Source organism: Drepanopeziza brunnea (genome assembly GCF_022702325.1).
Source record: "Drepanopeziza brunnea f. sp. 'multigermtubi' strain 214-2 chromosome Unknown ctg2, whole genome shotgun sequence".
In the NCBI taxonomy this organism is placed as follows: Eukaryota; Fungi; Ascomycota; class Leotiomycetes; order Helotiales; family Drepanopezizaceae; genus Drepanopeziza; species Drepanopeziza brunnea.
This window is the reverse complement of record NW_027094065.1, coordinates 3,383,736-3,395,814: the sequence shown is the minus strand read 5'-3', so window position 1 is coordinate 3,395,814 and position 12,079 is coordinate 3,383,736. Positions and strand designations below refer to the sequence as shown.

Sequence of the window (12,079 nt, the reverse complement as noted above, 5' to 3'; positions counted from 1 at the left end):
CTTCATTCCATCTTTACGGAGTCATCTAATCTTCGTCGTTCCTCGTCCTGCTGTATCCAGACTTTGACAGGTCCAGTCTAGCCCGTCTCAGTCTAGCTCAGCCAAGCCCAGCCCCGCCCAGCCCTGGTCACTGGTCAGCCACAGTGGCGTCACCCGAAACTGGTTTTCCAAATCCCCTTGACTGCCAACATTTCCTTCTCTGCTCCTGGAGTCCCCAATTATTCGTCACACCTTCGTACTCCGGACCCCCATGTAGATTTCGTGCTTGCTTACTCGTGTCATGAAAAACTCAGTGACTTCCCCCTCCCCCAATTCCTCATGTCGCATTCAATGCTTCGCGGCGCATCGCCAACGTGGCCGGGAGGCTTCGTTCGCATTCTTCACCTTACCCACCCACAGTGCAACAGCACCATAAGAAGAGCCCGGCCATGGCACAAAGAAACCTTTTATAATCATCCAAATCATCCACGCTCGCTTTTCTCAAATTCAAAGAAGCGCTCGACCATGGCGACGCTGTCAAGGACTAGCCTGATCGGAATGACCGCTGTGGTTGTCGCCGGGAGCTTGACATATATCCTGTACCAAACAGACCAGCTGCAGCCTCTGCCTCCGACCCGATCACGCAGCGAGCTCCGCACCGAACGAGAGAAGCGGCAGGCGGTGCAAGCAAAAAAAGAGGACATCGCCAGAGAAAATGTCGACACCCTGGACGCTCTACCTTTCCAGGTGGATGGGAAGCCAGTGTCCCTAGACGATTCGGCTTGGGGGAGCTTCACGACGAAATTCGCCGTCTTCTCTACGGCAGCCAATTCCAAATGGGGCTCGGTGACGGAATCAATTCTGGATTTTGTGATGCCGGAGTGGGCGATGGTGCTGCCGGAAAATTTTAGTAAGCTGCAGAAGGAGATGTCGATGGCGCCTGGCTCCTTGGCAGATGAGATATGGCAGGAAGCACACGACCCTTATATCAATCCAGAGATTGAGTACTCGGCATCTGTGCGTGTCTCATCGGAGCTGTGTGAGGAAGAGGAGGAGTTTTTGAGGAAAAGGAGGCAGGTTACCAGGGTGGCTCTAGCGAAGTATTTGGGACTGCCAGAGGATGAAGTACACCCGGATGATGTACCCATTATTGCCATGGTCGGGTCTGGGGGAGGACTGAGAGCTTTGGTGGCTGGGACGGGGTCAATGTTGGCTGCAGGTGAGTCCGGCTTGTTTGACTGTGTCACTTACACGGCTGGTGTCAGTGGCTCTTGCTGGCTACAAGCGCTGTTCAATTCTTCACTGGGTGGTCAAAGCATGGAGAAGATGGTTGATCATCTAAAGGCGAGGCTTGGAGTCCACATTGCCTACCCTCCAGTCGCTCTCGCGGCCCTCAACTCTGCCCCTACGAATAAATTCCTCCTGGGGGGCTTCGTCGAGAAGCTCAAGGGAGACCCCAGTTCGGACTTTGGATTAGTAGATGTTTATGGGCTTTTGCTGGCAGCAAGACTGCTAGTCCCAAGGGGAGAAATTGGCGTTGATGACCGGGACTTGAAAATCTCACACCAGCGTGATTATATCAAGCACGGCGAACATCCAATGCCTATATACACAGCAGTCCGGCACGAGATACCTATCAGCGAAGAAGCTTCAGAGGAAGAGAAGCTTGCGGATACGCCGTCCGAAGAGACGAAGATCAGAGCCAAAACGGAGGCCTGGTTTCAATGGTTTGAGATCTCGCCATTCGAGATGTTTTGTGAAGAATTCGGAGCTGGTATCCCGACCTGGAGCATAGGCCGAAAGTTTGAGAACGGGAACGATTTGCCTCATGATGAGGATGGCAATAGGGTACCAGAACTCAGATTGCCGTTACTTCTCGGCGTGTTCGGGAGTGCATTTTGTGCTACGCTTTCGCACTACTATAAGGAGGTCCGGCCACTGCTGAGGGGTCTGGTGGGGTTTGGTGGCATCGATGGAATGATCGAAGGACGAAACAATGACTTGAGCAAAGTCCACCCAATCCTACCAGCTTCGATACCAAATTTTGTTTACAGGATGGAAGACAAGCTCCCCGAAACGGTACCTGAGAGCGTCTTTCAAAGCTCCCATCTACAATTAATGGATGCCGGTATGTCAAACAATCTGCCAATCTATCCCCTGCTACGCCCAGGACGGAATGTAGATATCCTCATCGCATTCGATGCCTCAGCAGATATCAAGACCGAAAACTGGCTATCGGTCGCTGACGGTTACGCCTGCCAACGTAACATCGTAGGATGGCCTATCGGAGCCGGCTGGCCCAAGCAAACCGATACAGCGGAGAAAGCCGCCGGCCAACTCGAAGAAGCACAGGCCGCCACTGTAGCCGAAGCCAATTCCAAAGTTGAAGACGCAAAAGCAGAGCAAGCCGACCACCTGAAGGACCTTGAAAAAAACGGTGGCCAAGCCTCAAACACCACAGACTCCAACGATGCTGGCGATTTGGGCCACTGCACGATCTGGGTCGGTCGGACGGAAGAGCGCTCTTCTGAGCCCGAAGACGTGAAATCCAAAGCCGTGAGAGAGGACTGGGAGTTGATGCAACCCGACGCTGGCATTGCAATTGTTTATTTCCCATTCATCAGCAATGAGAAGGTGCCCGGCGTGGATCCGGTGACGAGCGACTTTATGAGCACGTGGAACTTTGTGTATACCCCGGAGAATATCGACAGCGTGGTCGCGCTGGCCAAGGCGAATTTCGAGGAGGGGAAGGAGAGGACGAGGAGGTGCGTCCGAGCCGTTTACGAGAGGAAGAAGAAGCAGCGGGAGGAGCTTGAGGCCAGGGAGCACGAGGCGCGGTGGAGGAGGAAGGTGAGATTGGGGATTGTGGGGAAGAAGGGGGAAGGGGATCATTTTCACCTGACTTGACAGGAGGGGCCAGTCCGGTATTGATTTGGATATCGATGTTCTCCTCTGATTGGGTGAGTCGGATATTGGAGACACGCGAGGCTTTAAGGGCAGTCATTGGAGACGCACTGACTGAGCGTCGAACTTGGTCAAGACGCGAGATTTGAGAAAGGAGAGCCGTGCCGTCTCGTCACGCGACCCGGCTCGGAAGGACGGAAAGCCATGGAGGGCGTTTAATACGTAGCTAGCTGAGAGTCCAATTGCTCGGTAGCTGCCACGCAGCCCACGCACCAGCGCTGCTGTAACCGATCGCGGGTACGGCAACACCCGAGGAGGAAACTGGCGCCGAACCCCACTTATAGGAATAGAAAATAAAATATGATGGAAGTAGATTGGCCGAGATTGGATCTTCTATCGCCGATGTCTGTACTTCTGGTTGTGTGAAAATCCGGGGGATCCGCAGAGATTGTTTGGCAGTTGGGTAGATGATCTACTTTGTATTCTAATATTTTGGGATGGCGCGCTACTCGCCCGCTGGCTCGGGTCGGGTCGGCTTGGTTCGTTCGGTCTGGTGTGGGTGGATTGGATGGAAAAGGGGGGCTTTGACGAGTACCTGCGACATGTGTGAGGAATGATTGTTGACGGGCTATTCGGGGCTGAGTCCCGGGGGGTTGTCTCACTGTTTTATTCACATTTATTTACTTGACTTACCATGTGGAACAGGATAATTCGATATGGCTGTGCTGTTGGTCGAGGTACATGGGCAGGGCAGGGCAGGGCAGGGCTCTCCTCGCTTCACGAAAGGTTAAGTAGGTAACTGACCCAAGTACCCGAACGTTTGGCAATCGAGAATTCGGGATGCTTTACCCAGGAAATATAGTAGTACTACGTAGGTACTACTACGGATATTAAATCATCTCGGATGTTTATTAGATGATTCCTAGATTAAAACCAGGCATGCAGAGGCGGCGGCTGCGGCTGCGGCTACTGTAATACTATGTATGCATGGTTCTTGTTGCTCGGATACGCTTTGTGTGCTTTGTGTTGCATAGGGACTGTAGTAGAGTACTAGGTACCGTACTACTACCTATATCGCGGCATCTGGTGAGGGAGGCTATTCGCACCGACTCCTCCGTACCGTACCGCCCGTACCATAGCGTATCGTGTACGGAGGAAAGAAAAGGGGGCACCGCCGCCCCATTGCCCCATTGCCCCTCCGCCCCTCTGCCCCTCTGCCCCATCTGCCCCACCGCCCCACCTCGCTTTCTGCTCGGGCCAGCTTCTGCATTCTGCATTCTGCATTCAGCGTTTGGCGATGCTTTTGCCCCATCAACTCTGTTTCGAACTCGGATGCTTCGACTTCTGCATCCATTTCTTGAATATATAGCTCGATGTTTCCTCCCTCACCACCCTGCTGCATCGGCGGAATGCGTGATCTCCGCCTCTTCTCAATACACACACACACACTCTCACACACACACATTCGTTTGGTCTGACGGTGGTGCTACCATCACGCTCGTTCAACTGATATCTGACGGAATCCGTGCCTCCCCCTTGTCGGTCAGCACAAGAAAAAGGATAAAGGGTGAAGCACAAAGGATACAGGATAGAGGATATTGGCCAGCACAATCCGCTCTATCTTCTCGACCTCCTATTTCTTCGACAACTTACTCGCTCTTTTGCGCCTTTGCAACCATGCTTTTTCCTACCAAGTCGCACCTCAAGAGAGAGTCCAAGGCCGTTGACAAGCCCATGACGCCGCCAATCGCATTCCGGCCGCCCATGTTCTTCTCGTCGTCCTTCTCCGGCGACGAAGATGAAGACGACGAGGACGACGGAGACGATGAAGCCTACTTTTCCAAAACCTACGTCCCGCTGTCGAGTCTCCCCACACCACCGCCCTCCTGCCACTCCCTTGCCAGCTCCCGCCAGCAGTCTCCCGACCTCCATTTCGCCGCTGGAGAAATGCTCGATCCTAGGCTGCTCGGTAAGCCCACGCCCCTCCGCCCCCTTTAAAGCCCTGCGCTATACAACTTCGTATCCCTTTTCAAGAGACACTCAGGCTAATCAAATATACGATACCCAGGCCCAGCATGCCACCTCACGAATCTGATCCCGCCTTCAACCTCCCTAATCACCCCCTCCGTCCTACTCGTCCATGCCATCCTCACCCGGGCCGCCTTACCCCTTGAGACTCTCGCTTTGGCCGTCTGCATCCTGGATTCCCTCACTTCTCGCTTCGCCCTCTCCTGGCGCAAATCCCTCCCTCTCACCGTCCACCACCTGCCCCCCGCCTTTGGGACCACCAACTCCCTCGTCCCCATCGCCGAGCAGCACACCGACGCCGTGCAGCCCGAGCTCATCGTCCTCTGCGCCCTGATCCTCGCCGTGAAGTTTCTTGACGACAGGCAGCAACGCACGAAGGAGTACGCGAGCCTGTGGGGGAGCAACGCCTGGACCTGCGATCAGGTAAATTACACCCAGAGGGTTATACTGGAGAATCTCGGGTATAGGCTCCTGCCGCTGTGGGAGCAAGGTATCATTGCCGAGGCGGTGGGGGATATGGAACGCGCGGGGCGGCAGTATAGGGAGTCTGACGGTCACTTCGACACGGAGACGAAGGGCAGGAAAGCTGTCCCGGGACTCGGAGCGCAGCTCACGCCTGCTAAGGCTGCGAAGGCGGAAAATACCCGGGACCCGAGGGAAGAAGAGGGAGGAAGGTGTTATTTCCGCGGCCATGGCCAAGATGGCGTCGGGGACGCCTGGGTGCAGCCAATGCCGGATAGGACGGCTGTGAGCACAGAGCCGTTCCCGGTCTATGTCGAGCCGAACGTGACGTTTCCGATTTCATGATGATGGTTTAATGATCTTGGGTGTTTTTGAGTGGGGGGAGCTTGTATATGGGTTTTTGTTGCTGCTGCATTAGCGAGGCGTTTTATACCAGACTACTTATATCCGTACGTACATAGCCAAAGGGCGCATACTTCTGAAACCAACAGTGACTTTTATATCCAGTCCCTTTATCTACAGGCAAGATGTCACGAAGTGACACATTCTTCAGACAGCTTGGGTCTTAACCTACGGTTCATGAACCGTCCCGTCTATCCTCGGCTCAGTCTTCTTCTCCCCGTCGCTTTCGCTACTTCTTTCGCGGAGCTCACTCTGATCGTCTCTCTCTCGGACGCTGATCGTGAGCTGGGAGCGCGCTCGTTGAAGTGTATCTAAAGTGGAAAGCTGTATTCTATATTCTAGCTACTCTCTTGCGCGCGCGCGGGCGCGCGGACCTCTGCTCTTTTACTTGGGTAGGTAGGTAGGTAGGTAGGTAGGTATGTATGTAGGTATGTAGGTAGGTATGTAGGTAGGTATGTATGTATACATAGGTACGTAGATACAGTACTAGGTACCGAATGGACTTTGCTAATTGCATGAGAAGCCCCCCCGCCTCTTTTATATATATATATATATATCTCTCTCTCTTTTTTATGCTGTTTGCTTTTTAGAGGGGGATGTTTTGGATGGGTTTGGTTTGGTTTTGGTTTTGGGGGTGGGAGGGGGGATGGGTTTTGATGGGTCTGGGGCGAGGTGATGAGAGGTTTTTTCTGGTTTTTTTTTTTTTTTTTTTTTTTTTTTTTTTTGGCGTTTCGCGGTTGGGGGGGGGGGGGGGGGGGGTTGACTTTCGGTGGGTAAGGTAGGTAGGTAGGTAATCGTAGGTAAGGTACCTTGGTGTGTCTTGAATGGGTAAGTGGGTTAAGGGGGGGAGTGTGTTGTTGCTTTCTGGTCTGGGAGGAGATCTGGAGAAAATCTGAAACCATGGTTATTTTTCATCTGGCGGGAAATTGTAGTAGATATAGTAGTATAAGGGGGGAAGGGCGTGGGGGTTTCGAAAGGTGATTGGGTTTGGTTCGGTGGGGGTAGGTGCGTCGAGGAAGAAATATTACGATATTTCTTTTCATGAGTGATCGGATCGGATCGGATCGGATTGGAATGGGGGTGTGTGCGTGTGTTACTGGTGTAAGGTTCTAGGTGGGAGAGGGAGATTGGGGATCAGGAGATAGTCGTGTTGGATTGTAGTGTCTATATAGCCTTTTCTTTATGTTTCGCGGCTTTGGACTGTGGATGGAGCCGTGTATGTATGCACTACGTATGTAGCTGTCCAGGTCGGAGCTTAGGCTCGGAGGGGGGCGTGGGAAATGTAGTATCGTAAGTATATCTTCCTCTTCCCATACGTAGCCCTGCATACTCACTCGATTTGGATGTGGAAACAGACGGATGAGACTTGTTACCAGAGGCTGGAAACGTGAATATCGACATCCAGGAACTCAATTTCAATTGCAATTTCAATTTTAATCCCTTCCGTCGACTGCCGCTAAGCTAAGTAACCAAAACAAATAACAAGGACCACATCAAGCGAGAATGCCCAGCGACTACAAATCAGCGAGCACAGAAAAGATGGATAGATAAGACTCCTGGCAGATCGCCAGCCCTATGGATAGTAGTGTCGGAAAGTTATCGCAGGTATTACAGATATTCGTGATCAGCGCTAAGGGGTGCAAAAAATTCACTTCCCAGATTGGAGATGCCCGTGTTGTCGATGATGCCAAGCCCCCCTCCCCTCGCTCCCTAAAGCAGAACCTCCAGCGCCGAATTGAAAGCATGAAAGCATGAAGGCAGTCCGGATATGATATGTGTGTGTATGAAGTACAAGTGGTGGTGGTTACAGGAGCCCGGGTTGCAAGAGGCGGACGGAGAGCCAGGAGTCGGGACAGGTGGGGGGACTGAGACTTAACACCGTAAGCGAGAGCGAGGGGTCGATGTGGTGGTGTTGCTGCGTGTGGAGTACGGAAGAGGTGTCGATGGTCGGGTCGCTCTTAGGGGTTGGTGTTGGGGGTGGATAGATTTCCAAATCCATGGTCGACGGTCGTAAAGACGGTTCGTTGCTTCTGGGATCGGGTCGGATAGGTAGTACAAGCGAGACGGGTAACGGCGGCGAGGGAGCTTTTGATCGTGAGTAGGATGGGTTTGGAAGGCTTTCCGTGGTACCGCGTGTGGGTGGGTACACAGATTTTGTGCGAGATGAGACGAAGATGGTCGATGGTGGCTGGTCGGGTCGACCACTCATTCATTCATTCATTCATTCAGAGGCAGTTGGTGTTCTCGCACCAGCCGCACAGCTCGTGGTTTCCATAGTGCTCCTCTTTGCAGCAGTAGCCGCAGCAGTGGCTGACGAGCGGCTTGGGGACTGTGATTGCCATGGAGGGGGTGGGTGTGTTGTTCGTTGGCGCTTGGAGACACATGGTGATTGATGCTTGGGAGGTGGTTGAGGGCGTGCGGCGGAGTTTTGGGACGCTTGTGGATAGTACAAGGTTGAAGTTGAGCGAAGAGAGGATGTTTTGCTGGCTGATGGGAGAAATCTCGTTCTTTGGAGGTGTGGAGATGTCTTTTGAGTAAGCGTTGAGTCTACTTGGCGGGAGTTCCGGCCGAATATATATACATACATAGGTATACACGTATCTATTTGATGAGGTGACATTCCGAACCCTCAGCCTCGAGCTGTCATCAAATGATTGTCTTGGATACCTCGTGCATGTATCCCCTCTCAAGTGGGATGTCTCAAACCCAGGCTTAGACAACAAACCTCGGAGGCTTCATACCCAATATGTGATCGCCGCCAGGGCAGAGATTAGTGAAAGATAGTTTCTGTTTCCAAGTTTTTTCCCTGAGTAATTATGTGGAGAAGAAGGTCCGATAAAGCATCGTCTTTGAAGGCACCGGGCATTCTTTCTGATCATGTCTCGGGAAGGAAAGACATAGCCTTCCTCACGATAATTAGCAAGACGAACCACCCCCCCCACGCCGAGTAGAATTGCTGAAGAATACGGACGTTGGCTGAGGTAAGAGAAAATTCGACATGTCACTTTATACGCTGCATGACATGTATGTACTTGGAAATGACCATGATAGCAAGGCTGGCCATGGACCTGGGAGATGGGCATTCGGAACAGGGTAGGAGGGGAATAGGTAGAACAGAGCATCAGGATTCAGGATTGTTCAACGACAAATGTCATTTCCGTCGTCGCCGCCGTCGTTTTCAAATGTCTGAGTTGGCCACATGCGTAAGGTGGTGATTGTTTACTTTCCCATCTATCATCGCTGATATGCATCGATTCAGTTTCCCCTCTTTTGACACTGCATCGAACATTCGAATGACCATAGGGTCAGAGATTGCCTGCTGTGCTGTGCGACGCTGGCTGGGCAAAGTTGTCAATTGATATTATATTGGCTGTGCGAGCGTGTCCTGCAGTGCCATGGCTGAGTGAGAGCTGGTGACTTATGCACTTGTGCCTTGGAACTGGGCGATCCAGCCTCACATCGAGAGAACTTACTTTGGTTCCACTACTCTGTACTCCGTATGTTTGCCGCTGCTCCTGACCAGATGTCGTGGGCTGATTCCGAATAAGATATTGCGCCCGCATATGCATTCTGCATCTACAGCGGTAGTTTACAGTCAGGCGATGAGGATGAGTAAGCAGGGAGAAGAGCCGATGCTACTATATCCTTCACTTCGAGTTCCGTAGTTGTTGGGGCTGCTGTGGATCGAGAGATACAGATGATACAAGCAAACAATCATTTGTGCTTTTCGGCGGATGCTGCGGGTGTCTCACCACAGCCGCGACGGGAGCAAAAGGCGAGACGAGGCTAGTGGATAATGATCTACCAATGCCCAAAACACTTGAAATTATAGCCATCGGTCTATTCTTCGGACAACTTGAATTCTGTGATCCTGTTATTCTCAATTCTTGCCATTACACCCGAGTAGTCTCTTGTGCTGAACAGTACCACCTACCCACTAACGCCCAGGATACACCGCTTAGGTAGTGTATTACGGAGTGCGTATAACTTCCTACTCCGTACATACCGGTCTGCAGCCTGCTACGGCGCGAGAAGAAGCAATGTCACCCTGCTTGACCTCGGCCGATCCTGCAGTGTTCCGCCGATCTCCCGCCTGATTTAGAGAAAGATGGTCTCGTCCGTGAAGTTGAAGCGCCCACGTGGATACAGCGAAATGAATACCTTACGGAGTCCAGACCCTGACCCTTGGACCCGGTAGCATGGACGACTGGTGTCCGTCTTGGGTTGCAAGTGCGACTACCAAGGTCGGTCCACTTCTGCTCTCGGGATTTACCGACCCAAATTTCCTCTTTTGTTGGACCTGCCTGTCTCCAACTTCTATCAAACTCCGAGCCGAGCCCGGCTTTTTTCGAACATTCATGTAGATGTACATGCTATGCAGAGCCGGGCGCTGTCTGGAGGTGTCCGGGAGGATTCGCTTTATATCGGCTGCTGCTGTAAATATTTCTCTATCATCCAGCGACCAGCCCATAAATTGTGACAGCAGACAGAATAGCGATTAGGGTACTCCGTATATCGTAATGCGAATGCGGCAGCCTGGCAGGCGAAAAGGAGGGTTCCAGGGGCTGCATTAGAGCATAGCGCGCGGATTCAAAGGCACTAGAATTAACCCTCCCGTGCGACGGAGAGTAGCCGATAGTTTGACCTACTGGCGCATGGTTAGCAGAGGAGCAGGAAAATGTTGGCATTTCAGCGAATTGTTTCGCCCACGGAGGAAGGGACCGAGAAGATCAGTATCAACATGCAGCCTCCCGCGACCTCCGCTCCGGCCTCATGAGTCACGCCTACCAGTTTGACCCTACTCCGTAATTCTTACCTCGGCTCCTCAGAGTCTCTTCTCTTTGTTAAATGATCGGGCCCTGTTCTCGAAAAAAGAAAAAAGAAATCATCAGAATCGACTCGCAGCTTTTTACTAACCTTAATTTAGCATATACAAGACCAAAATATGGGTCATATCTAGCCGACATCAAAACGTCTTGCATGCAGATCACAGCGGAAGAGCCGCTCTTGTGACCCCGACGTTCGGACGGGCATGCCAAGTCCTCTCTCTAGGCATGACGAAGGTGGAGATATGTTTTCCACGGTGAATTCTATTCGGATTTGGATCTATACAGAGGTGAGTAGAATTTCGACGGAAGGATTATATCCACGCGGAAGGTGAAGATCCTCTTTTTATTTCTCTTTTTTTCCCCCTTTACGCTTTGCGCCGAGCCAATACACCGGCTCCTTCAAACGGACACATTGTGACGCTAGGTAGGCGCCAGTGCGTTCTTAGCTGAGGTGGAAGCAGAATTTTGCATCTGCAGTAAAGTAAAATACGGAAATCTCGGATCTAAAGAATATATATATCAGCAGAGATTGATCGAGCCGGGGTTTTATCAGCGATAAAGGTAAAACAATACTATCGCACCTACCTAGCCCAAATATGCACACTCACCATATCCTTCTTATTCTCCCAGCATGGGGACCCATCTCCTAACTGCTCATCCTCAATACTTCAAGAAGATAATTTTGTTCTCACTACTAATCAGCATTGAAAAATCAAGACCCACCTGCCTATCAATCTACCTCTCAGTACAAACAGCGAAGTTGTAACCCAAGTGTTTGTAGCGCCCGCAGAACAGCCCCTAGTACCCGTAATCTAGCCAAATCTCGCATAGCTGAGCGGTAGTGCTTAACCGAGCGTAAGGGGTTAACCGAGTGTTAACGTCCTAACCGAGTATTCACAGCCTAACCGAGTACTGACGACCTAACCGAGTGTTAACGACCTAACCGAGTGGTGACGAATTAACCGAGTGTTGACGAATTAACCGAGTGTTAACGAACTTAGCCGACCGCAAGTAAACAATTGATGAGCCATAGTTAACAATCGGCAAGGTTGTTCCTGAAGAAGCACTATCAACCCACCCATCTCTCCATCAATCCGTCAGCTGTCCAGACGTCTGATTCTTTTATCCATATATGATATACACCCTCCAATCTCCCCCCCCGCCCCATATTTCCGCTCTTTCCCCAATGAATCTCTTGAATTCATATCAGCAGGTATCCCCCGTATAGCAGACCTATGCGCGCGCGCACCTGTGTGGGTGTATGTGTATGTGTATGTGTGTATGTATGCCCCTCGCTCGCCGTTCAACTTCCTGGGAAAGCAAGCAGGTCTAAAATCTGCAATCCCTCAGCCCCTTCCCACGCGGCGAATAGGACCTATATATGTATAGACCAGATCCCGAATCCCTTATCGCGGTCCCTCCCTCAGCCTTAGATATGATTTCCTCGAACTGTGAACGCGGTAGGTGGGTCGGTA

The 12,079-nt window shown here is 51.7% G+C and overlaps 3 protein-coding genes across 4 annotated transcripts; 2 read left to right on the top strand and 1 right to left on the bottom strand.

The window, feature by feature from the left end:
* Nucleotides 1-504: 504 nt before the first annotated feature.
* L3040_002058 (uncharacterized protein) lies at nt 505-2,886 on the top strand (the record flags this gene model as incomplete). 2 transcript variants are annotated; one of them, XM_007290700.1, is made up of 1 exon in its annotated part: nt 505-2,886. In XM_007290700.1, one exon carries the CDS (start codon nt 505-507, stop codon nt 2,884-2,886), a length of 2,382 nt encoding a protein of 793 aa, XP_007290762.1. The 2 variants fall into 2 exon arrangements, with proteins under 2 accessions (XP_007290762.1, XP_066012992.1); XM_066156993.1 differs by having other exon boundaries at nt 1,729-2,886.
* Nucleotides 2,887-4,560: 1,674 nt separating this feature from the next.
* On the top strand, nt 4,561-5,718 carry L3040_002057 (uncharacterized protein; the record flags this gene model as incomplete). Its single annotated transcript, XM_007290699.1, has 2 exons — nt 4,561-4,852; nt 4,952-5,718. 2 exons carry the CDS (start codon nt 4,561-4,563, stop codon nt 5,716-5,718), a joined length of 1,059 nt encoding a protein of 352 aa, XP_007290761.1.
* A 2,282-nt stretch (nt 5,719-8,000) lies between these two features.
* Nucleotides 8,001-8,451, bottom strand: L3040_002056 (uncharacterized protein; the record flags this gene model as incomplete). Its single annotated transcript, XM_066156992.1, has 3 exons — nt 8,001-8,302; nt 8,361-8,376; nt 8,443-8,451. The coding sequence occupies 3 exons, from the start codon at nt 8,449-8,451 to the stop codon at nt 8,001-8,003; spliced, it is 327 nt and encodes a 108-aa protein (XP_066012991.1).
* Nucleotides 8,452-12,079: the final 3,628 nt, after the last annotated feature.